The sequence below is a fragment of the Diadema setosum genome, chromosome 16, assembly GCF_964275005.1.
Source record: "Diadema setosum chromosome 16, eeDiaSeto1, whole genome shotgun sequence".
NCBI lineage: Eukaryota > Metazoa > Echinodermata > Echinoidea > Diadematoida > Diadematidae > Diadema > Diadema setosum.
This window is the reverse complement of record NC_092700.1, coordinates 11,270,996-11,298,605: the sequence shown is the minus strand read 5'-3', so window position 1 is coordinate 11,298,605 and position 27,610 is coordinate 11,270,996. Positions and strand designations below refer to the sequence as shown.

At 36.4% G+C, this 27,610-nt stretch overlaps 3 protein-coding genes across 3 annotated transcripts in view; 1 reads left to right on the top strand and 2 right to left on the bottom strand.

The window, feature by feature from the left end:
* The window catches only part of LOC140239579 (uncharacterized), a 124,977-nt gene extending 123,227 nt beyond the window's left edge, over window positions 1-1,750 (bottom strand). The window contains exon 1 of the mRNA XM_072319410.1: window positions 1,741-1,750. Within this exon, the coding sequence (XP_072175511.1) occupies window positions 1,741-1,750 (10 nt within the window). The remainder of the gene's footprint in view (window positions 1-1,740) is intronic.
* LOC140239504 (fibroblast growth factor receptor 1-like) lies at window positions 1,633-19,737 on the top strand. Its single transcript, XM_072319335.1, has 4 exons — window positions 1,633-1,804; window positions 6,754-6,853; window positions 14,811-14,927; window positions 16,540-19,737. The coding sequence occupies exons 2-4, from the start codon at window positions 6,847-6,849 to the stop codon at window positions 16,803-16,805; spliced, it is 390 nt and encodes a 129-aa protein (XP_072175436.1). The 5' UTR covers window positions 1,633-1,804; window positions 6,754-6,846; the 3' UTR covers window positions 16,806-19,737.
* Window positions 19,738-20,418: 681 nt separating this feature from the next.
* LOC140240295 (uncharacterized oxidoreductase SSP0419-like) lies at window positions 20,419-27,610 on the bottom strand. Its single transcript, XM_072320078.1, has 8 exons — window positions 27,583-27,610; window positions 26,290-26,429; window positions 25,433-25,525; window positions 24,182-24,320; window positions 23,053-23,093; window positions 22,021-22,090; window positions 21,268-21,304; window positions 20,419-20,623 (listed from the first exon to the last, which is right to left on the bottom strand). The coding sequence occupies exons 1-8, from the start codon at window positions 27,608-27,610 to the stop codon at window positions 20,419-20,421; spliced, it is 753 nt and encodes a 250-aa protein (XP_072176179.1).

The window sequence follows — 27,610 nt, the reverse complement described above, 5'->3', positions numbered from 1 at the left end:
TATATATGCACGCGTGTTTAACTTCCATGTACAACATCACTTATAACGTACATGATACAAATACACACGTTATACACACAATCATGCACACGCACACACACACATACACACACACACACACACACACACACACACACAAACACACAAACACATACATACATATGATATTATATGCCAACTATATCAAATTTCATGTATTCAAGCTTTAATACTTTCATCAGTAGATGTGGAATTATCCTCATCAGAATGTCCATAGTCTCTTAGTATAGTACATAAAATGCATATAATACATTTTATTTTCTGAGGCACCGTGAGTTCCTTTAAACGACCCTCGGTGCTTGCGTCAGGGCAGACGACACGGGACAGCTGAACTAAATTTGGGCTTTCCTGACGGGGGCACTTCCCCTTCGGACCGAGACATCCAACCCGGTAACGGGTCACGTGACAGGGATTTGATTACACGAGTGGAAGCATCTCCCCGCCCCGGTCACATTGCTGAGGAGTTAGCCCTGAATGCCCTTCTGTCTCAGGCTTGCTGTCTGCGGCTTACGGTCTTTGGTTCTTATAATCGTTTCAAGCTTTGCTTGTATGCTCTGAGGAGGCTTCTGGTCGATCGTTCAAGAACTGAACTCGCCTCCTTCATCATTTTAATAGACCCACAGAAACACGTCTCAAAATTGTCAGCAGTACTGCCCTATATACGACGCTACCGATAACAATGTTTGATTCATAATTATATTCGTCGAGGAACATACCAACACAAATTATCCGAAGGATTATATGCACATTACAATTCTTTATCATCTTTGATCATACATACATTTCATATATTATTTCTCTATCTATTATATTCCCTTGTATAGCTAAGTATCTATCTGTCTACCTATCTACATGCCTTATCTATTTCTGCATCTATCTCTCTTGTCTCCTTGTCGATTTCTATCTGTCTATCCATGTATCTGTTTACCTTCACCTTTTAGTCTTTTCCAAATGTGCACCCAAAGACTGCCAATTAAATCTCGTTACACGTGTGTAACATACGGAGCCGCTGTATAGGCAATGACGCAAACCGCAATGACAGTTCGTTGTTTTAAGGTCAATAGCTTGTGGTGTGAACATGTGACTTGTTTCATACGCACAGTGAATTCCCGACATCAAATTCAATTAGATATGCAGGCGTTACAGCTGTATGAGATAAAGTTAAGTAACGATTAATAAGATATAATCTCTAAAATAATATTTTAAAACAAGAAGTAAAGTTATAACGTTGGTAAAATTTGCATCTCTGTCTTATAGATTTGAAATAGAATGAATTAACAGTTAAAAGGGACTTTGCAAAGGACAGTAAGAGCTCAACTGATGAATGTCCATCTGGTCACTCTGACCTTACTGATAAAAATAATGATTGACTCTTCAAAAGCGACTTTATTGCTTCTTTATTTTTTCTTTGTGTGTATGTGTCTCTGTGTATGCGTGTGTGTATACGCTAGTTAAAATCCAGGCGGAGAAAGCGGGACGGTTTATTTGTGCAATCCGCTGCCCAGAGTTCGTCGGTAGTCGCCCCAGTCTCCCATGCATACCTCTCCCTGCGATCGGATGACGGATGGGCGATTAGAGTTTGGATGGCATCTCCATTAGAGCGGTCCCTTACTGTCCCTTTCCCGCGCTCTTTTATGCAACAGGCTCAGGGCGCGTTAAACCCGCCACACACCGTTCAATACACGGAGATCCTCGTCTTACCCGCCGCCATCGTCAGAATTCCACGCCGTGCGCCCGGATAAACCGCTTCCAATTAACTTAGCAGGTAATCGTTTTCATGTTGTTCGGTTTGTGTCGCTGGGTTTTTCCTCACATCTGGCTTAAGCCACTGAAGCGTTTCCCGATATTCTGTTGTATGATTCTGTTTTGTGAGTGTAATTTTAGTTAAATGACCCCTAGTTGTATGGTGATATCTCGTGGTATGCCAGGCGCGCAGGCTTCAGTAGACAGGTATACGTGCCTACACCGTGACTATGCCTACATGCTGGTCGTGTAACGAAGTAGTCCTGCATATAGTTGCTATGTCAGATTTTTTTTTTTTCAGTGGATGTTAAGTTGTTGCTAAATCGTATTTTTCTGGGAGCACATCATGTGGTCATTTGATATACAGACTTTTCATTTTCTTTTATCCATCGTCATCTATCGGCCTATACCCTCATTTTCAGTGCTAGATAAATCAGTTTGATGTATAGTTTTGTGTACGTAAGAGACCGATAATGAAACAATTTTATAATCCAAATAGACAAAGTATAAAAGTTTTATATTTATTCTCTTGAGTGTCATGTCTCTATTTTAATCAATTAGAAACAGCAGAACAAGTAAGTAGTTTATATAAACAAACAAACAAATAAACTCATGGATTAACTGGTTGCCCAATGCGTTGTAACATCATTAATATAACTCCATTTGCAAGAACACCAGTATTATTTTTAAAGAATGCCTATTAAAAATGTTTTTATACACCACGATTTCTCTCGCTTTCTTCTACCCTTTTCACACACACACACACACACACACACATACACACACTCATACTCACAAGCACATGCACATAGATATTATGATTAAGAATTTGGAAGCTGTACTATTCATCATAATCATGAGGATGAAAGAGTTGCAAGATGAGGATAGAATATAATATTCAATAGAACATATATGTATATTTCTGCTCATAAGAAAAAGAAAATGCTGATAACGATACTTCATTCGTGTGTCTGAGTGTGGGAGAAGGTGGTAAAGAAGGGAAATAGATATCGAATCTTGGTTATAAAATGTTAAGGATGCAACCACGCATCTTTGACATAATAATATACCTTTGGCAATACCCAGCTTCCTCGGTAAGTGTATGGCAGTAATGGTTTGCATATGACTAGTCACATTCTTTGAGTGTTCAACATTTCCTCTCTATCATGTCATGTTACAGTATCTGTTGTGTGTGTTCATGGGAAAAATGTATTTCCGGTGTCGTGTGCCATCACATGACTACACTTGTTTTAGTCGCTGTTCTTTCGAAGCAGTGATGTAGCTGTTTTGCCGCCATGGTAACGCACCTTGTACCGCGAGCCATTCATCTTGTCCCTGTCATAATGTAAAATGTCTTTATCTTCATATATATGAGAAAATAATGGGAAAATATTTAAAAATTGTTTGCAAAACAGAAAAATGCCCATCACTTAATAAAACTTTAGTAACAATATAATATCGGTGAAGGGTTCAATATATGCCATCAATTGGTTCCTATATTCAGTTCAGTGATCTTGGCTCCGTGCAGTTTCAATCGATTGACGACTCTCGACTTTGAGGATCTAAGAATTTACTATATGTCTAGTTCGTTTAAATCATATTCACGGTACAAACATAATCGAAAGAGAAACAAAAAAAAAAGAAAAGAAAGATAAGCAATGTCGAGCAAGCCAGCCAGTAAAGTTGCTTGACTTTGCAACTACCAAACTACATAGTTTATTCTAATAGTCTGAATCTTTGTGTTTGTCACGTAATTTTTGTTAAGTTTTTTTTAAGTTTTAAAGTATATTGTCTTATGACAGATGTATCCTCATGTCTGTTCTGCATTATCAATAATTAACCGTGACTCAACCAACATGTCGGCATACATCGTCAGTATCATCGGCAGTGGGCGCATTTATATAGTAAAGATGTTTATTTGCCTGCCTTTTTGACCGTTCAGACGAATACACACAATGTATATGCAAGCCGTTAGATGCTTACCTAAAAATTATACGCATTTCCACTCACATCCGAAACATCATTAAGTTAAATAATGCTTAGTGCCAGCCCGTTCTTTAACACGCACTGGTGATCGGAACCACGCAGATGTCAATATTGCTTACAACACAATCCATACATTATTCATGTTATTGGAGTGCTCCTAAGAAAATTAAGGCCAAACTGAAATGTCAAGTTTCACTTCAAATTATGGTGATCCATTGATGATTTTACAATTTTCTTGATTTCAATATAGATTTTAAAAGATGTGAACTTGTAGGTGAATATGAAATATTAGTATCAGAATGAAACTGGGAAATTAGTTGTTAATATTTCTTTTTGATGTTGACGCTAGCTATCCTGATATCTTGGTATAACGTAGAAATTTAGGTCTAAATTGCAATACATGTACTTCTGAAACGCATCCTGCTTTGATTAATACCTTTGATATGCACTTATGTATACACAAACATTTGAACACATGATTTTCCTCCTGTTTGATGATTAAGGAGCTCGATTAGTCCATTTCTCTGAATACACTCAGAGTTACTTTGATTTGAATCTCTTTGTCACTTGCAATGCAATCATGGCGTTATTACTTTCGTGATTAAGAGTACGTAATTTATTATACCATGTTATAGAAATTCATTGTGATATCCGATTATTAAAGGACAAGTTCACCTTCATTAACATAAAGGATTGAGAGAATGTAGCAATATTAGTAGAACTCATCATTGAAAGTTTGAGGAAAATAGGACAATCCGTTCAAAAGTTATGAATTTTTGAACGGTTTTTGTGCAGTCACCGCTGGATGAGAAGACTACTGCAGTGTATGATGGCACATGCGTACAACAATTATAAGGAAAATTTAAAGAGAATTTCACAAAATTTCATCTTTTGAAAAAAATTTACATTCCCTTGACTCGTTACTGACTTATGTTATGGGTAATATTATTCCCATTGTCTTTAGAAAGAGTCAAATCAAGTGCTCTTTTATTATGCGAAAAAAGTGAAAATATGTTGAATTTTCTTTACATTTTCTTTACACTGTTGTACTCATATGACATCACGAGCCTTAGTAGTCTCCTCATCCAGCGGTTCCAACACAAAAATTTTAAAAATTCATAAAAATTCATAAAAATTCATTCATTTTGTGGATCGCTATTTTCCAAAATTGAAGTTATTTTCTGAAAGCTCGCGAAGTATACATGTATACGCATCGTTCCTTCTGATTATTGTACATATGTTGATGTATATAATTTATTTCGTATATAACATGAACCTTTTGTAAAAGTGTAGACAATATCATTTTATGATATGTATACTTTGCATTACGTTTTGATTTTCTTTGATTGGAAATAAACTATGATTGAACTTGAACTTGATTGAACTAACTTTTGCATCGATTGTCCAATTTTCCTCAAACTTTCACTGATGTGTTCTACTAATATTGCTGCATTCTCTCAATCCTTATGTTTATGAAGGTGAACTTGTCCTTTAATCTAACTTGGTTTAAGTAATTTTTATTTGCAATCAGCTTATTGTTCTCTTATTTGGTCATGACTTACCAACGTGCTCTGTATGCACCTTGTTCCGTTATTGGCATCATCTGTGTCAATACATCGTGTAGTACTTATAGTAGTCTCTGTTCCATCCCTGGTCTAGAATTAATCAACTTGTTATTTCTCTTTACATGTTGAATGATGAACATAAATATGTCCACATGTTCTTTTTTTTTCGCTCTGAACCGAAGGGTTCTCTGTATTTTTCCCTTTCCATTTATCAAGTCAGACTGATTTTTTCTCGATGACAAAGTCCTAAATCCTTTTTTTTTAAACAAAATTAATGTTTGATAATAATTCATGACAACTGCTACAGGTCGTTTGAAGTACGAATCAATCATCTATAGCTGAGTCTTGAAGAAAGAGTAATTGTGACTGTGTCTCATGCTCGCACTGATTTGACATTAAGTTACTTCGATGTGTGTGTTTGTTTGTGTCTCCGCCCATCCTAATCAGTAATCACCTCCCTGTTGCATAATGTTATCATTCCACTGTTATCTCTCTGTGCCCTGGCTCCCTCTCTGTCTCCTGTAGATGTTAAAGGATTGATGAATGATGACATTCACTTTCACATCGATTTTTTTAAAGCTGTACTTCATATTTTGCTCATACAATTTTGCTGTTAATTGTGAGGTGAACTACCCACGTTGACTGATAATACCTAACTATAGTCAATTGGACTGTCACAATTATTGTAGTCTTAGTCTTGAACATAGGCTAATCTCACAGGCTACCTCGCAGGCTTGTCATTGCTGTATGGCCCAGGGTCTGATGGACGTGTTTATATCTGCTGACCTACTGGCGTCACTATTCAGGACAGGGTATAGTCGTGGAGTATCTGATTTACAGACATAGTATATTCTCTTAAAGGTGCATTCATCCTTTGAAGGGCCAACAGTTTCCTTAAAAGCTCAATTAGGTGATATCGAAAATGGGGTGCATAGTGGCATTAGACACTCACAGGTCAGTCTAAGCCACAGCTAAGTCGAACCCTGGCTATAAAGTGAATTAAATGCTAGAGAGAGAGAGAGAGAGAGAGAAAATGCTTTTTGTTTGTTTGATTGATTAACTTTCTTCAATATATAATTTCATGTATAAATCAAAACTCTTTTCAGTACTTTCTCACACACACACACACACACACACACACAAATCAATATACAGATTACAATATACATGACTCGAAGAAAGAAAATGTGAACATTAATTCCATTATCTATCTATATATGTATTATCGAATTGTTATATTTAAGTAAATTGTATGAAAGTATGCGCAGAGAGAGAGAGAGAGAGAGAGGAAAAAAGAAATTCAATGTATTATATTGAGGAGTGTACACATGTAGTGATGTTACGTATATATTCCAAAATGTCGAATTTTGTTCTAAAGAATTATGTTTAGCTTTTTTTTCATACCGTTTTCTAATGACAGCTCTTCCTCTGAACCTGCCGAAGCAACAGATTTTCCCAGCCAATCCTAGACGAGGACATTTCTGGATTACATCAAATATAAAGGAATAAAAGCATGTCAGGTAAGTGCTTTATCAGAATATAATCATGATAAAAATCATTCTTGAAAAGAAATGTAGTCAGCTGAAATCCTTGAACGACATTCATCCACAGGCCGTCTGTAAGAGAAAGAAAAGAAAGAAAGAAAGAAAGAAAGAAAGAACAAGAATTTCCGTACGGACACTCTAAAAAAAAAATCCGGGTCAAAAATGACCCGGAACCGGGTCCGTTGGGGTCACACCCCTTTCCTGGTCAAAAATGACCCGGAACCGGGTCCGTTGGGGTCACACCCTTTCCTGGTCAAAAATGACTTGGAATTTGGTCATTAAGACCCGAAATAGGGTCACCCTTACCCAATTCATGACTCTGAATGGGGTCATATTTGACCCCATTCATTGTCATTTCTGACCCGGAACGGGGTGTGACCCCAACGGACCCTTTCCGGGTCAGTTCTGGCCCGGATGTTTTAAGAGTGGAGGTGAAATACAACAAATACATAAAAAGGATGTTTTGTAAAATGTCATGATTCTGCCAGTTAACCTTTCTTCAAAAACAGTTTGATATTACCTGTTTATCCCAGTGTCAGTAAAAAGTCACGTGGTCAAATGATTATTTTCACCCTTGACGTAATCGTTTCATGTTATGATACTGTTGTTTTGCAATTACCTCACTTCAGATATCTTGAATCATTTATTTCACTCGCTCGTTGCTCATTTTCTAATATATTCATTCAATTCACTTCATAATGAAAGTAAATGCTGTTCTGATCATATGTCCACATTGGATGTCGATTCATTTTGATTTACCAGAAAAAAAGCACACCTATACATGCATAATGTTCACTTTATTATGAGAAAGTCTCTCTACCCGCTAAACAGAAATAAAATGATCACGTGATACTGCTATGGGCGTACTTGGTAATGTACGTGTTTGGGCGAAAACGTCTACTTCTTAACCCATACATAGTGTCTCCTTTGCTGGAGAAGCTGATTTTTCATCATTAATCTGTCTTTTGAACCAAAGAGAATGTCATGAATAGTTATCAGTCAACTCCGCAGTTGGAATGGCAGTCTTCATCAGAAAAAAAGTTGTTAAACGAAGCACATTCCAAACGTGTGGCGCCTTCAAATCACGTGGGCATGGCATTGTGCACGTAAACCATTATTCTATAAAGTCTGTTATTCCAAAGTAAACCCGTATGTCAATTTAACACTTCAAGATACCTTCCGATGCCAAAGTCCTCATCAAAACAAGCATTGGACTGCTTATCATCCCATTCCCATGGCGTTATGCCATTTACCACTCATCCGGGATATCTACAAGCTGACATTATCACCTGTGCAGACACAAACAGTACATTTACCTCTTCCCTACTTTGATCAAACATCATTCCTCTTAAATCTCATGTTCATTCTCCTTTATCTTTTCTACAGCCACGTGATATCTCCTCATGTCAAAACTTTCTTTGTTGACGCTACTGCTATTGCTTTTCTTTTAAATCTCGGCGTTTTCACTATCACACCAGTCTCGTTCGCTCATCAAGGTATCTACAACTGACATTGATATGCCTCACCTGTGTGCAGACACAATCAGTGCATTTACCTCTTCCCTCCTTTGATTAAACACCTCAGCTCTTTGCCGTTCTTATATCTTAAGTTCATTCTCATTTGTCTTTTCTACAGCCACGTGATATCTCCTCATTTCAAAAAATTTTCCCACGCTACTGTTGCTTTTCTTTAAAATCTTGGCGTTCACATTATCACCCCAGCTTCCTTCGCTCATCAAAGATATCTACAAAGTGACATTGATATGCCTCACCTATGTAGACACAAGCAGTGCATTTACCTCTTCTCTCCTTCGATAAAACGCTAAACATCTCTTTGTCGTTCTTTTATCTCACGTTCATTCTCATTAAGTTTATCTCTTCTACAGTCACGTAATATCTCCTCATTTCAAAAATCTGTGGTACTCCCCCCCCCCTTATTCTCGGCGTTCACGCTATCACACCAGTCTCTTCAATCATACATTGACATTACCTGCTCTTCATCATACATGTTATCTCTATATGTAACTGTGCATATTTCTTTTTGGTCTTAATTTTGGCTCCCTTCTTTCTGCGTCCCTCCATGTATAGTACTTCTCTCCTATTCTGCGCTCCTGTTTTACGACAAAAAGAATAGAAAAATGCACCGGTTGAAAAAAGCTACCAGGGATTATTTAAATTACTCTTAGGTTCATTTGAACACATTGTTTAATTGGCCTCTTCCTTTGCAAAAGAGTATTATATTCATATAATGTGATGTCAAACTGCCGAGAATTGTATTATTATTATCTTCATTTATAATAATAATAATGATTATGGTTATAATTATAATTATAATTATAATTGTAATAATTATAACTGTAATTATTATTATTATTATTATTATTATTATTATTATTATTATTATTATAGGTAAGGAGCGTAGGTTCTTGTCATTTTTCACAGAAGAAAAAAATGACAGCACACATATTAGGACTGCATGGATTGTACAGAGACTTCGCTTTACGACAAATATGGAATAAACGAAGAAGAATAGTAACTATCAATCCTATTTACTCAAATTATCGTTTAACCATTTCAATCAAAGCTATTTTTGCTTCAAGGCAAAATCAAATTGGTGAACGATTACGATGTTGAAAAAAAAGGACTCGTTAATTATATATCTATATAGGCATCTTATATAACAAGCGTTTCGAAAGGTCTTGCACAAGGCTAGACGCCTTGCCAACAATAAACTTCATCGACAAGATAGGGGAACGTCAATCACGGGTGGATCGCAGGCCTGCCTTTCATACTTCTTTCGCTGTGGTGCCGTTTAGATAATAACCTATACACAAGTGTGTTTACTCATGCGAAGACACTCGACTGTTACGGCGCCTTACCTGTCTTGTTTTATAGCACATGATACCACAGGAACAAATAGGAAAATGAAGGATGTCACAATGAGTTTATTCTATACAGTCCTTTAAACGAGGATACCTTTTCATCATGAATAGGTGATCTAGTTTTTATAAGACAGTACTGAATAGTTGTTGTGGTAACCAAAGATGAAAACAGAAACGAAAAACTAATTCTTTGAAATTTTGTATATGATTACATAAACTTGCACGTGTATATGAATAATAGATCATTATATATGTATATATATATATATATATATATATATATATATATATATATATACATATACATGTATATAATTATATGTTTAAGCAGACGCACACTCATATTTAATATTAACATTTATATCGAGAGTATTTGCAGTTGAAATAATAGACAACGAATTTACTGTTCATTTAATCGCAAGAAAAAATGGAAGCTATTTGTCTCCTATAACCGGTATATTGCGATCACATTCATGTTGAAAAGTCTTCTTACACGTGACATATATCAGGGTAATATTTCGTCTGTTAAACAAGTCAAATAAGTTGTGCATCTGTCGTCGCAGTCACGTATGTATTCTTTCAGGTGCTTTCAGGTTGCCATGATTCCTACATTAACATGATTAAAGGAGCCCTTCGGATGATTTTTAGACTTTTACATTTTACAACAAATATAAATTAGTTACACTGTGTACAGAGTTTCAGATTTTATAGTGATTGGGTTGAGGAATGAGAATTTTTTAGAATTTAAAGCAAATTGCAATGAACAAGAATGATGACATGGCAGCCTCACCATAGTAATGCATGAGTTGGGGCTCAAGAAAGCAGAACAAAAGAAGAAGGTATGCAAAGATTTAACACAGGTGAACTTGTTAAGCAAGCGGTATTGTAATAGAATTACTTTGCTACATTTCTGAAATAAGTGAGCCTCCTATGTCATCATCATTGTTCAGTGTAATTTGTTCAAGGTTTTTTCAGAGTATTGGTTTCTCTTCTCAAGGAACACAATAAATTCAAATATCTATATACGGAGCTGTCGATATTGTGCTTATGAAGAAGTGAAATTATGAAAATCGTCCGGAATGCCCCTTCAATAAGGTCCATGCAGTTATTGTCTCCATAATGTTTGTCCTTGTTAAATTCTCCAGTTATATGAAAATCTGCATTTCTCCCTGCTTTAAGTTCAAATTGTCTTCTCTTTTCTAAATTGATTTTCATTTCAAATAGTTAGATTTAGTCACATGCGAATTATCTGATATTCTTTTGTCATTCCGAAGCAGTTAATCTCATCTGCTATTTGATAGTCAGGTTGGGTCACCTGTCGGTGGCCTTACAAACATGACAGTTGATAAAGCTCAAGTAGCATTACAGAGCCTGTTGCTGCAGCCGAGCCGATCAATTAAGGGACGCGTTCATGTATACCCGTACAATAGGCCAAGTTGTAAAATACCATTACATGACACTTGATATTGAGCCGTATCATTATGGCTCGTATCTTTTCAACGCGTGCCTTCTTGAACCCACAAAATGGCAACAAGGCGTTAAGCTGTTATGACAATGATGGAATAGAACTACGTGACAAGGTGATGAGAAGAGGGGGAAAAAGGGGAGACGATTTTGAAGATGGGTAGGGCGTCTAGAAACACGTATAATCTATTTAAAAGAGAAAATTTTCTTGGCCACCTCCAGGTGCACGGTAATCTAACGAACCGAACATCGAAAGTTTCTTTCAAACCGGCCAGAAAATTAGAAAATAATGAAAGTGTGAATTTTGATCATGTTTTCACCATTGATCATTATCGGTTGCGAAGACATGTGCAAAGATGAAACAACGCGCTAATGGAGTCGCCTCAAAACTCTATCTTAACTGATTCGTACATTGAAGTTTAAGTCCTTTTCTTTCTTTTTTTTTTTGTTGCAATCTATAATCCAGCTACTATAAAGTGCGATATCTTAGTTCACTTTGCATTAGTGATGTTAGTTATCAATGTTGTATTGTGTCAGCGTTATCGATTTGTGGCGAGCAACATCACTCCGACTTTTTCATATCAACGCAGAAATCAAAAGAAAATTGCATTCTTATAAATGTTGTTTAAAAACAGGAAAATAAAAGAAGCAAATCCGTGAAATTTGGGACAAGTATCGGACACATAAATAAAGTTGTGAATAGCGAGAGTTTAGAGAGTAATCTAAAGACTACTGCCAACTCTGTGGAATGTAAAAAAGATATTCTGTCCATACGTGATTCACCTCATTTTTCTTAATTTTCAAATAAAACAAAAGTCTTCCCCCTTATATCCACACTTCATTTAAGTCTTTAATACTAGCTCACACCTCTCTGCTCAGACTTTCAATATAGGCCCTTCATGGAAAATACGTCATATGTTAAAATGATAATAAAAATTCAAGTCATTTGAACTTCTATTAATTTAATGGTTTAACTCATATTGTAGATCCTATATTATTCAAACAATTTCTGTTGATTGGACTTATCTTGACTAAAGAAATTAGCACGTTAAATATAAATATGATTCATGAATACTGATTCGGATAAAATTAACCATTTTCCCATAAAACAACTATTTTTTCGTGTTGGATAATATTAAGAACCACCTATGAGTATTTTTGAGTACTTCTGAGTCATCACTCGATTAAAAACAAATAGAACAAGTAGAACAAGTTTATATTTACAATTGAAATGGAGGGATTTCCTTAAAAAAATCGTGGCTTGTAAGTTGTGGACCTCTCAGGAAATAATTAAAGTAGAACAAATATAAAGCTTAGGAAACGAAAATAATAAAGAAAGCAAAATTGATATCTATGAAAGAAATAAAGACACAGTCTCAAACACTATCCTTTAGACTACCTATCAAAACTCTCTCTCTCTCTCTCTCTCTCTGTGTGTGAGGGCTGTGAGTCTGTGATTTGCTGACTCATAAAAAAATGGAAATTGAAAAAAAGGTTTTGATATTATAACAACCTACCTTCTAAATTTCACCATCTATGAATATTTTACGATTTGAAACCTTGGGCCTTTGTATCAAACATAACGCCAGGGAATTTTGAATTGACCTATTCCTGTAAGAGAAGTAGCGTTAACTACATGCAGACTGCATTTACCATCGCGGCGGAATTTCTTCACAATTTGGTTTTGAAAATAAAGTGGAGAATTGTTTATCTATAATATTTGAAATCCCATACGATTTGGGTAAAAGAAATATACCGAAATCAAAAAATCAATCCGAGGTGACGTTATCAAATTTTGTGTAACAAATACAACCCTTCTCTAAGCAGTTACTCAGCTAATAACACATTATTCTGTTATTCTTGATTTTTTCGTAAGTAACGAATAAGCGTTAGGCCATAAAATAATAGCTATTTTAACTATAGTTTGAAAAACGTCAACAAGATCAAATAGAAAGTCTTTCAATTCTTTTTTTAACCGTTACCTTGATCAGAATAATAATAGTTACAGTTCGTAATTCTGAAGTTTCGTTAATCCGAAAATGACCAAAGGTCCCTTATTCCGAAGGTTCGTTAATCAGAAAACGAAATAGGGTTCGTTATTCCGAAAAAGAAATAAGGTTCGTAATTCCCAAGGTTCGTCAGTATACGTACTTTCTCTTCGTTTTCCTCATATAGTTTTCGAATAAACGAACCCTCATAATAACAAACCTCATTTCATTTTGGGTTTAACGAACCTTCGAATACTGAGTATTATTTCATATTTTTGGATAAACAAACCTTCGGAATAATGAACCTTCGAAATAACGCCGCAGTGTTCATTGTCGGATTAACGAACCCTATTTCATTGTCGGATTAACGAACATCTATAATAACGATTATAAGCAATTTGTGTATTTCGGAATAACGAACCTTCGGAAAAACGAAAATTTAATTTTCGGATTAACGGACCTTTGGAATAACGAACATCACCGAGCTTAACAGTGATGGAATAGAATTAAGTAAACGCAATAAGTATAATATGCAAGTATTGTATGTAAGATCTATGTATATCTTTATCGAGTATTTTACTCCCTTTCGTTATGATGTTTGATGCTTGTAAATGATTGTCCAGGGATGTGTAATTACAATATCTAATTTGTCTGTTGGATGGTCCAAGGTGGATGGTCCAAGGCACGATGACAGAATTGATTCATCGGCAGTGATATGAACGGGGCAAACCCACTACAAGTACAAAGCCCATACATGGTCTCTTTTCAGGCTTACGATTTCCGTTATCACTCTTATAGTACATGTAGATTGTCAAAGTCTAAACTGCAGCATCAAGATTAAAATTTTGCGACAGAAGAGAACAGTACCTGCAAATCAATCAAAGGATATTACTGATATCTGTGCGACAAAAGTTATATCTTTTTTATAACTATTCATATACGCTGGAAAATAACTCTGCATTTGAAATTGCAGGAGTCATTGCATTGTTTAGTCAATTAATTTAATTGCAAGCGACAAGCATAATGACATATTATATGCAAACAGTTATTATATGCAAACATATTATATGCCAATTCAGCGATGTAAGGGACCTGTCTTTTTTTTATTTTGATTTTATATTAATTTCATTTCATGAAAGGCTCCTCATGAGCCACATCAATAGTTGAAAGAGTCTGATTTTCCCCCCGATCTATAGGTTTATTAGGTGATCCGAGTATCCTCTCGGATCACCTTCTGTATCTTTTTTTATTTCTTACTTTCTTGATTTTTTGGTTAATCGAGACAAGAAGTATAATGAACTGAACGTTTCCAATGTTTTCCCATGCATACACCATTTTATTTCTGCCATTGGCTATCGGAATGCAATTCATGTCATTGCAATCCAAATCATTATCACATAATATTGGTCATGCATTTACATCCATGCAACATTTCCATTTTCTTTTTCTCCTCCCCCTCCCTTCTCTCTTCATCCAATCCCATTTTCCATCAATCGTGTACGTCCATCCCACATGTCTGTTCGTCTGTTCGGGTGTTCTGTTTCCGCGTGTCTGTCTGTGTGTTCGTTTTGTCTGTCCGTTTCGGTTGTCTTCCCGCCAGCTGGAAACAAACCGAGCTACAAGGGGCCCAAGATCGAGGTCCGACAGCAGACGAGGTCGATAGACGAAGGCAAGAGGGTCAATCTTTTTTGTCGACTTACAGAAGAACCCGACTCAGGTAAGTATAGATATGAGAAGAAGAGTTTCAAGTAGAAGAAGAAGGCGGAGTTTGTATTAAACAACCACCATTTAATGCCTACCTTAAAGGCATTATTTAACATTTGCAGATGAAACAAAAACCCTATTTTTGTACTTCAAAATAGTTCTAAAATGTGTGTTACGGATAGAAACGACCAATGTACAAATTTCAATCAGCATAATCAATGTTAAGTACTGCTGAATATACAAAATGTAAACAATAGTTATAATAGAATAGAGAAAAACAGTGATATCTCCTTATATTTTAGATTTTCTAGCGAATTTTTTATATTTGAGGATGTTTTGTGATACAACTGACCAATGCATATGCTTCAAATGTGATAACTCGAACATTTCTGAAATCACTGCTCCCAATGGTAAACAATACCTTTAAGTTAGAGTTTAGAGTGTAGCACTGTGAGGAAGCTAGTGACCAAACCTGATCGATCAAAGCGACGATGGTGGTGGTGGTGGTGGTGGTGGTGGTGGTGGTGAGGGGCGGGGGGGGGGGGGGTTGGGACGGTGTGGAAGGGAAGTGTCTTCCCCTCCCCTCCCCTCCCCGGAGAGAGCTTTAGCAATAAATATTTTACATTTACATGGTGCACTCTGGTGCATACTTCGATAAAGATTTCAACAAATGCATGGATAGAGTTTGCCCGTGGGAAAATCTCGAAAGTTTGGGCTTGGGCATATTGAAAGTTCGGATTATGTGGGATTTTTTTTTTTTTTTTTGGGGGGGGGGGCATTCCTTGTTTTACTCCTATTTTTAGAGGTTCAACGTGAGAATGCCTTCATCAGAGTGAGACAGTTAAGGTTTGGTGAATTGAGTGGGGGTTGGAAACCCTGATCAAGATGTTCAAGATTTTCAGTTAATGCGTAACAGGTTGCAGTCCTCATGACATTTACAGCCTTCTATATTGATTCACTTTGTAAGGACAAATCTTCATAAAATTGCCCGTGCAGTTATAGGGATAGCGGTTTACATAACCATAACTTTTTGGACATTTAATGTTAGCATCTTAATATTTAAGGTTATGTTAACTTTACAATTCAATCCACATTGATTTATAATCCTAAGCTTCAGATCATGGCTACGAATTGATTGTTGAGATGTCCGAGATGGTTGCATTCTAACACAGAGGCCTCGGAAATGAGGCCAACTTACTGCAGTGTTGTATTGGATACTAACAGTGTTTGAAGGTTGCAGTTTACTATTCCGGTGGTTCGTTACTTAGAAGGCTCGTTAATCCGAAATATGGTTGGTAATTCTGAAGGTTCGTTAGTGCGCATTTTCTGATTTTCGGATGAAAGAAATCTATTTTACTTTTAAGAACCTTCGGAATAACTATACCTTTTTAATTTTCGGTCAAACGAATCTTGGGAATAACAACCCTTCGAAATAACCTATTATATCATAGAACCCTATTTTATTTTTCGGATTACAAACAACTAGGTAACGTAATTTGATTGTTTAGGAAGAACAGACATTTGGAATAACATACCATATTTCATTTTCGAATTAACAAACCTTCGTAATGGAGAATATCAACCGATTTGAGACCCTTTTCTACATCATTTTTCTCCATCTGCAGTACATTGGATACTTGACGATGAGGACATTGTAGATGGTGGGCGTTTCAAAGTGTGGACCGACAAGTGCGACTGCCACTGCCAGATCCTGGTGACGCGGCCGGACGACGAGGGGCTGTACGTATTCAAGGCCAGAAATAAGCGGGGCGAATGCTGCACAACTTTCAGCCTACACGTCATCCCATCAGTCAAACCCTTGTCAGACGTCGACGTCAAAGAGCTGCTTTGGCAGAATACCCAACAGAACGAAGACCTGTTCGGTAAATAGGAAACGAGGGGGGACTTGCTGTCTCTGTACAGCCCCACCTCGTGGTTGGTAGTTCGTTGAGGTCTTCCGCCAACTCGCTCTAGGTCAAAGGTCACGATGGTGTTCAGAAAGTAGATATGCTCACCAACTGTTTGTGTCTATTGTGTAGTACACATAATGTGTTTGACGTTGAAAACACTTAGTTACGATTTTCTGTTGGTCGCTAATTTCAATTCCCTAAACGTAGTATTAACCAACTAAGAGCACTGCTTTTGATTGACTTTATTTTTTTTTTTGCGTAAAAAGGACAATTTTCGCAAGGGACCTAAAAGAAGTGTCACGAACCGAAATAGAACCACATTCAAGGGACAAGGGGTTAATATCAATTGTGATTAATTAATTATCATTGGGAATTATTTTATACGCGATAGAGGCTACATACGTTTGGAAGGTGTAACAATATTCATGTGGTTCTCCAATCAAAAGGACATTAATAATTGTTCAAAACGAAAAACAAAGGAAGATTATGTAAGGAAAAATTAGTTATTCTTTTGGAATTAGCATCGTTTCGTGATGTGTTGGATTTCTTTTCAAAGTAAATTTGCTCTCATCAGGAGCGTCGTTCATCTCCTTAAAAAAAGATCGGTTGGTGTACATGTCGTAATTAGGTCTTTGTTCAACTTATCAATAATATCTATACTTAAATCCTATCGCGCAGTATTCACCCTCCAATTTCCAATATCTCACCCAGCTTCATTTTGATGTTAAGCAAATCATTTACATTAACAGTTACGTCGAAGTTCACTCCGTTCATCTATACATTTTGTACATATAATACTGGGAGAAATGTCTTCAAAGTGCATGTGAAAAGCTTTGAGTCACTGAATAGTTCTAACAGGTGAGTAGATTCAGGTTCAATCTTACTATCATAAACAGATGATGTTTTCTAAACCAGAATAAACAGACTTGGGTATACAAAATGTACTAAAATTGTGTCTTTATACATATCGAAGCATTTTAACAGGTTACAAAGGGTAGTTGATACAGTACCGATGTTAAAGCAGGGAAACAGATGAACTGCGTGAAGATTTAAGCAATAGTTTCTTTTTGTTTACTTGTATTTTGCTGTGGCATGTCTGTACAATTCGATTTTTAACTGTAAACGAATAGTCACTGGAAAACAATTGAGTGACATTATACCAAAGCGGGTTTACAAATCAAATTTTATTTTAGCAATTTGTGATGTATCCATTCAATACATAAATCTCATTGTCAAGATCCATGACATAATTTACTAGAATACTAGCAAGTGTTGACAGCATCATTATTTCTATCGATGAAGAAGAGTTGATTTGCACAGATGTTTCTTTACTTTCTTAGATTCTGTTCTTACATAGATTCAATTTTTAAAACGACACTCAGAGTCTTCTAGGAAAGTACAATGGCGGCCTTATAAACGTTGTGCCTTAATAATGTCACGTTTCCGTGCGTATGCGGCAAGGAAAACTTGTCAATATAAAAGATTTAAATAACACAAAATGTTTGCATTTCATTTAACTGTGTCATGAACCCGTCCATTGATTTGACTTCTAGACGTAAACTGTAAATTATGTCAGCATTTATCATGTGTAAAGTGTCAAAATATGAAAAAGACATGATTCTATTGTCACTTTAATGCACCGGAGAATTAACGAAAAGAAAAATGTGTGTAGCTTTGATGATACATAGAGCTCTCGACGGTTGATCAATAACTTGTACATTTTAAAATATAATTGTTGGTTATCTTTACGTGGACAATATCGTTTTGTACATCATAAAGTGACAATATCACTTTCATCATGTTAGGGAGTGGACATCCAAGATTTTTATGTAAAGCATGTAAAGAAGCAAAGTTATCAAAATTTGGGGATGTACCCCAATCTGATGTCTTACCCATGTCGTTGCCCAAGATACATCTTCACATAGCCATAATAAGCACCATTATTAACATGGACGATTCATACTCCCAATAATTTGATACGGAATCATAATATATAGCGATGAAAATGACGGTAGTATTTTATTTGTAAACTAGTTGTGATAATTATTGACGTGAAAATGGCTTCACTGTGATATCATTTGAGGCCTTAAGCCATTACATGTTCGTATCAAGAAGTCTTTTTCTTTAATTGATTTTGATATCAAGTTACATGTCACCATCTCGTCTGGCACTAGGCTGAAATTGATGTTGAAAGATATGGTGCATTTACTTCCGGGTCATGACTCTATATGAAGTGATCATGGCAAATACTGAACATTTCAGATTGGAGCATCACAACTCTCGTGTGAAGACGACTACCTATGTACAGTCATACAGTGTAGTGATTTACTGATTATAAACAACAATTGACACGATTTATTTTAAATAATTTCTCGTGAAGAAAAAGACTGTAGGAAAGGACGAATATACCGATCGAGATAGAGATAAAGGATTTGGATTTTAGAGTTTATGGCCTCCTAGTTATCGACAATGGTGATTCTATCACACTGTAAACATTGGAACAAAGGGTATACTGGTTCTGTATCGCTGCAGATTTTGCCAATATGAATGTATCACTTTTCTTTGGTTACAAATCAAGCTTCCCCTCAAAAAGGTATGAGAGCGAAAACGGATGGATGTGTCTGGTATGCGAAGGCTTAATCAAGTTATGTGTAACTGTACTAAAAGAAAAGAAAAGAAAAGAAAAGAAAAGAAAAGAAAAGCGACTGCCAAATAAGAGATTTAGTTCCAAAGATATCTTCCTAGATGTACTCTTGAAAACAGAATAACTCGCAACACCAGTTAAATATGTTTTTTTTTTTCTTGGAATAGAGTACCAATGACTGAAGGACATATATTTGGGTCATTTAGACGGAAAATCCTGGTCTGTTCTGTACACCTGTGGCAGCATTAAAACAGGATGGAATAAACCGAGCTGGCTTTTCCTTGAACGTTTCTTGCTGGAGTGACAGATTGATTATAATTTTCATGTAATCTGTGAGGTAATTGGCTTATCTACTCCACTAAGTGGCTGTGCACACACAAATGTAATTATAATACATTTGTGTGTGTGTCTATCTGTCTGTTTGTGGGTGTGGATGTGTGTGCATGCATGTCTAGTTTTGAATGCACTTGTGCTTGCATGTACCACAATACTTTGATAATGTTTAAACTCGATGTCATATATATTTTTAGCGAACGTAACTCTGTTGTGCTGATCAAGGCAACACAAAGGGAACAGATAGCGTACTCTGCTTCAAACAGTAAACCATAGAAAGAACTGCAGCATAAATCTCGACAATGTTGCGTTTTGACCAGGTAGTTCTTCAAGTATAATCTCGATTTTGTTTTTACGCTCATGGCACCATTCATCTTACTAGCATCCATGTATGAAATCCCCTTCAAAGAGTATAGAAAGTTGAATTACGCTCTGTTTCATACAACCATACCCTACTTACACCTTTACGCTTGCAACACCAGACACCATTACACCACTTATAATTGTAAGAGATTTGCAGCAACCAAACCGTTGCATCAGCTGGAATAACTAGTATACACTATAACACGAAATATTTCCATTGTACAAGATGCAAGTTTCCTTCTTTTTCCCTACTTCTACATCAAGAACCTTCCTCCATCTATTGACATCAGTACACCTGTGACACACCGCGCGGCATCGGATACCAGATACTCTGTTGCCTTGACAACCTCATCCACGGTGCCGTGCCGACCAATGGGATGCATGGACTTGGACCACTCGATAACTTGTTCGTCAGACTTTCCAAGCAGGCTGTAGAGAGGGGTGAGGATCACTCCGGGGCTGCCATAAAGTAATAATTACAGAGACACGCGTGGCGGTCATTGAAGTAATTCGCTTAATATAACAGTCAGAACTTGCATTACTACGACAATTGTGAAAAATATAACGGTCTTAATATTTAAACAAATAAGCTCTTATTTACATTAAGAAAAAGAGTGGAGAAAAATAGTATCTCTAACACGCACACACTCACAATTATATACACACAAATTCGCTACTTCTTGGTGAGCTTATCAAAGTATTTTGTCATGTTTGTGTAAAAAGTTAACTTGTCCCACCTAGTACCCTAGAATGAGGAGAAGACCAAAGCAAATGTAGAGGGTGGAAAAAAAAAAAGAGAAAGGAGGGAAGAAAATGTTACCTCCCATACACATCTGATACCAACACAGGTCACGTACACTGCATATAAATGCACTTGTGTATTTTTTTTTTCTTGCCGAAACATAAGAAACATACTTTTGGCACCTCCGTCACGTTGGTTTCACACCCGAACATAAGTAAACCTTAAATGCAGCAATACAGTTTATGGACCATGTCGAGTCATGCGAGAAGAATACTAATCATCTTTTTCTTAAAATGAGAACTAGCTGTATGAAGTCAAAAGCAAATTTGTGTTTTATCAGATACTTCTCTGATAAACTTACTTCAATGAATTCACCCGAACTCCGAACGGACCCATCTCTGGAAAATTGATAACCAAATTCAGAAAAATACATTTTATAGTGGTAAATACACGCACAGATAAATTTGTTATGAAGATATCGAAATGATTTCAATTGAATCATTGCCGACAAATCATCACTTTCTCATTCGCATCGATAAAATCTTATGGAATGAATATTGAGAGGGGCGGATCGTAATCAGTATTTACCCCGAACACAAATAGTATGTCCATCCTGCGTTCATACGCTGTTTGCACGTACTGAGGTTATTACAGCGGACTCGGCATTGAGAGTATGTATAGGATGTTCTGTTGGTATACACGTAAGTTATCAAGGTTTGTCAATTTAAACGAATGGCATGGTGTTACAGGATGCTCTCTTTTGTGTGTTTTTTTTTTTTTTGGGGTACATGACGTGACGAAACTTCACTGTATCGCTTCACTGTAGCACACTTGGATCATTACATGAGACGGGGTGAAAAGGCATTCATTTTGTTAAAGCAAAAATGCACCATGATTTTTTTATTTTCATTATGAGTGTTGTTAATTAGTCTGTCTTGCGCACATCATCATAAATCCTAAAATACTGAATGATGGCTTATGATGATTGATGCTTAATGCCTTCAGGACCATCGTTATAAGATGCCACTTGTTTTGCATAATACTAATTAATAGTCAGGCCATCAACGTTAGTGACCAGTATGACGATGTGGTATGGTGGAATGACGTCACGTACCTACTGCAAAGGATTTGGTGAACTGATCCAGCGCTGCCTTCGATATCGTATACGTTGGGTTGTAATCACACTAAAAGCACGGAAAAATCAAGATAAATGGTATTGGTAAAAAAAAAAAAACAAAAAAAAAAACAAACAAAAAAAAAACTACAAGAGCAAGGACATGTGCTCCGAAAGAAATGAATTATTTGTTTACGCTAACACACACTCAAATAAGACACCTTATATAATATTATACCACATACAAACGTGTGTAGGGCCTACACTCTTTCGAGTAAATGAACACGTTTTAGATTCTGATTAGTCTGAGATTTCTCTTCCTTTCAAAAGCTGAATAGACTAAAGGAACTGGTAGGAATTACAAGCTGGAAGTTTTCACAGCACAATTTATGAATTTCAATCTCGCATAATACAGTCGTCACACTACCCCGCAATCAAGCCAAGGTATTGAGACACGATAAAGAAGATGTTCAAATTCGGCTGTTATAGTAAAAAGATCTAGCCATTGATGAGGGCATGTTAAACCATCATGATATGACCTTGGATGGAGTTTCTGAGGCTCTGGCAGCAACTTTGTGAGCGGTGGCAAAATCCTAGGCAAGGCCCCCCCCCAAAAAAAAAACAACAACAACAAACAAACAAACAAACAAACAAACAAACAAACAAACAAAAAAAAAAAAAAAGACTTTGGCATGCGAAGGTTCATATTTTTTTTTTTTCAATTCAATTCAATTCATTTATTTTCATTCTCATTTTTCTTCCAACAAAACATAACACAGAATTAATCAGGAATTATCATCATAAGCATATAATACTATACATTTTTATTGCCATCTTATGTCGATTTCGGGACAGTATGTTGCCACCCTTACTAAGAATTCCACTTATTGACCTACAGTAGGTGCCTTCTATTGACTGAACATTTTGGATGAATGCAAGTTTAGTATTGGGGCTCCTGGAAAACTGACCAAAGTATCAGTAGACGTTAACGAATCTTATTTGATTGTAACAAGATAATGAAATGAGTTTTACCGTTGTTTTGCTTGCGACGCTTGACATGTTTACAACGCATCCTGTATCCAAAAGTAAAATCAAATCAAGAGTAGTATTATGAATCATAATTATAAATTAGCAGATGGCATTTCAAGAAAAAATTTGCGAGAAAATGCACACAAATAGAGGAGGAATTGATCGAGATTTCTTGTTGTTTTGCCTCTATGCATTTGAATTTACATTTGACACTATACTTTATTTGAATTCAATAACATGTATAACTTTTTAAAGGAATTGAGTAAATGGATCTTTTATAAGAAAGACGTCGACCTATAGCAATGGTAACGGTGTACGTTTTGGTGTAACCATATCAATAATGTATCGACCAATATCATAGATCGAATACCGAACGCACCACAACACACACTCGCTATATTATTCTCGCTAATTTCTTTCTGTGCACCAGGTGAAAGCCAAGTCGCATGTGCGCCAAAGACAAATGAAAGAGAAACGCTAGGTAGTACCAACGCTATAGGGAGATATAGTTGTGAAACTTTAAACATCCACTGACCGGGGTTTTAGGCCGTTTCAGACTCTATGAACAAGGGAACCCGGAATCGGCTGTATTTATAGGGTGAAGTTTCCCGAGACTTTTTATTGTTAAAAAAGTCCAGTTTACCTTTGGGAGCAGTGATTTCAAAAATGTTCAAGATATCACATTTGATGCATATGTGTGGGTCTGTTGTATCATAAAACATCCTACCATATGAAATATTTGCAATAAAACCTAAACTATAAGGAGATATCAGGGTTTTTCTCAATAAACCGTAACTGTATACGGTTTAGTCTGGAAACATTTTTATTATAAGTATTGTTCACATTTTGTGTATTTAACAACACTTAACATCGATTATACGAATTAAAATTTTGACAGTGGTTGTTTCTATCCCTAACTCACATTTTAGAACTATTTTAAAGCACTAATGCTGGGTTTTTGTTTCATCTGCAAATGGTAAATTATGCCTTTGACGTAGTGTATGAATGGCCGGAAATAACACGGACGTAATGGGCCTGCCCAGGAAAACTTGGCTTATCTGCAATGATTTGAATGGAAACTTCACTTACAAGTAAGTTAGCGCATGTATAAGTCAACTTGATTTTAGCCCACCTTTAGATTCCTTGAGATAAGGTATCGCCAACTTAGAAAGGTAGATGACGGAGCGAAGGTTGAGTCTCATGACCGCGTCGAAAAATTCCATGTCCAGCTCACAGAATCTCGATTTTGCTGGTCGTCCGGCGTTATTGATCTGAAAGAAAGAATCAAAACTTGTAGTATGCCATCTAAGGTTTGGTTCCAACGACTCTGCAAATGATTTTCAACAATATCTTTGTGGCTAATTGCACATAATACATCGTTCTTCTTCTCAATAAGCGGAACCTGTTAAAGGTTTCTAATTCTTACTTCCATTTTTACTGCTGCTACCACTGACCTTACTACAATAGTATTACCGGTACAACTTCTTATTCCAGATATCATAATGATTATTGTTTGCATAGATCATTTCGACCATTTTGTGGTAATCAGAGCGCTTCGAGACATAATGCCGACGAAATATCGCCATATCATATAATAATATTCCTTTGCCGCCACACCAAGACACTCATCAAAATGTCACAAAACATATTCAGCACAATAATTCACCAACACGGTGTTCATAAGCTATAACACTTTCAAATACAATCACACTTTACTGGACTTTACTAGTCAGCATGCAAGTTTCAGACCATGCAGACAGATACAGGATCGATGCACACAAGAAAATGGAATAAACAAAATGAAATACAAGTTATCAATCCGCGCTGATACATACTCCACGCACTGTTCTATATCTTGTTTCAACCATGTTCAACACAAATTATTCGTGTCGTATAGGTATTACAGTATTGCATATAATATCTTAAACTGTAAGAAAAAAATGTTAAAAAAACACATATAATTAAAAACAGAACAATCAACATTCTAAATACGTCATTATATACAATCATAATAATGATAAGCTCTAAGCAAAGATGCATGAAATTAACTGTATAACATTGAAAAAAGCAGGCCTTAATGCATTCCCCTAGATATCGCAATGCGATAGATGCCGCCTTATATCAAGAATTTACTGTTCTATATCAAACACACAAACCAGAATGAAAATTCGTTCATTCATTGATGTACATTGTATGTTGTTTCATATAGAGCACACTTAATGAACCTCATTTGACAAATGAAAAGTTCAATGAAAATTTAGAAAGAGGGAGAGAGAGAGGGAGAGAATTCTGAAATACTCAAGAGAGGACAAACGGTGATCAGGTGATCAAAGTAAGAGTGCAAGAGGAAATACATACTCTGATGCAGCAGCAAAGTTCTTACCAAGATATCTAACCGACCAAACCGATCGACAGTCTCGTTGAAGATTCGATCGATGTCTGCATCGATAGTCATATCGGCAACCACGAGCAGGACCTGTTGTATATAGGGGAATAAGAAATAGTGATGGTTGCGATTTAGTGTAACATCTGCTCTAGATATGGCGAACCCTTCCGTTCGATTTCTGCCACTACGTCATTTCATATCACTATACCTGTACAACTACTTCTACTACTATTTCACTGTTGCTGCTACTACTACTACTACTACTGCTACAACAATAACAACGACAGCAACAGCAACTACTACTACTGTTGCTACTACTACTACTACTACTACTACTACTACTACTACTACTACTGCTGCTGCTACAACAATAACAACGACAGCAACAACAACATCTACTACAACTGCTGCCATTATTTCCTTTTCTATTATAATATAGCCATAAAACTATCTATACTAATCATACCGGCATTATGCGTTCCATTTTTCATCGACTTGTTGCCTATCTATACTATGCTAATTCCCCTGCTTTCTGAAAGAGGTAAGGCAACTGCTCTTTCGTAATGCTGGAAAACTGAAAATAATTTGAAGTTTCTTTATAGTTTATTTACATTATTGTCCATACATGACGTCATGATTTGTAGTAGTCATTTTATCTATCGATATAAGGCATCGAAACTTTAAAAAAAAAATCATAGCTTTTAATCAATATATCAAATTTGTTCGACTTGCCTCAAACTTTCATTTAATTGTTCTACTAGTGTCGCTGCTTCCTCTCAATCCACGTTTATATTAAATATGTAGGTTTTGATTTCTTTTAAAACCATATTTCATTGTACTTGGACACATCTTACGTCACTGTCGCTGAGGCCGCGGTCTTGGCAGGATTTTCCAACGGCCAGAAGTCTGTCTGCGTCCCGGCCAGTTAGGGCCAGACGACAACCGAGCTCAGCGAAACGCTCGGCGATTCCCGCGCCAATTCCAGAGCTTGCTCCTGATGAGAATATTACACGTGACGTCATCAATCAGATTTGTCCATAACTCTACTTGCTGTAACGTAGTCCAAATTGATTATACAATGTTTTCGTTTCACTATTAGCTATCACATATTGCAGGTGAAGAACACAAGCTGATTTCTACTTAGTGGTGTTTGTGCCCTCAGTTTTCATTTCTAATTTTTGTCCTTACTGTCATGAACTTTAAAGTAATTTTTGTGATCTTTATGGTTGAACAAAACCATGCCTTCAGTTCAGTCATCACAGACACTGATCTGTAAAAAAAAAAAAAAAAAAAAGAAAAAAAAAGAAAATGCTTTTACTGATTCTTACTGCTATCAGGAATTACCTTAGAATACCTCAGACAATTCGCTGGTACCATAACATCAACGTGCTGGTATACATTGCTCTTCAATTGCCATGCATTCAAAGGAGCTATTGTAGCACCACCGTGACATTCTCTTCACTGCAACATGCTGCAAGGCTACAGCATGTCTACAAGACATGCGCTAAACCGTCATGTTGCATTTTCTGCCGTATGTAAGGTAGATACTATATAGGTAAATTAAAATAAGGTCCTTGAGTTCGTCACTAGGTTATAACAGCTCACGAGTTCGACATTACAGCACCAGTCTCGTGGACCTTGTTTGTTTAAAGCCAAAATCATGGGCTGTATGACTCATGGGCTGCATGACTCGTGGGTTGTATGATTCCTGGGTGTCGAATTCGCGACGTGCACCCATAAATGACCTCAAGAGTAAGTCCGTGGTTATCCACTGAAAAGCACTGACATTTACAAGCAATAATTTATCATTATTTACTTTGTTTACACCAAACGATTTGACGCAGTGTACAATGGCGTAAGGTAATAACTTTGTAGCTCTGATATTAGATGTGGAAATGTGACTAAGCATAAAACTTGACCTTTAGGTACAATCAAAAGCATTGGCATGAAATGCAGATAAATAGAAGCATCGCACAATATTGACCACAGTGATATCACTTCCGGAGCAAATCTCGATAAGGTCTGCAGGGGACCTCCAAAACCTTTAAGACATTGTCTTGAACAATGAAAGGAACAGAAAAAAACGAAAGAAAGCAAAACGATGGATAAAGAATAATGGAGAAACAAATGTATAGACAGTCAGTTACCTGTGATGAGTGCCACCTTCCCATTCAT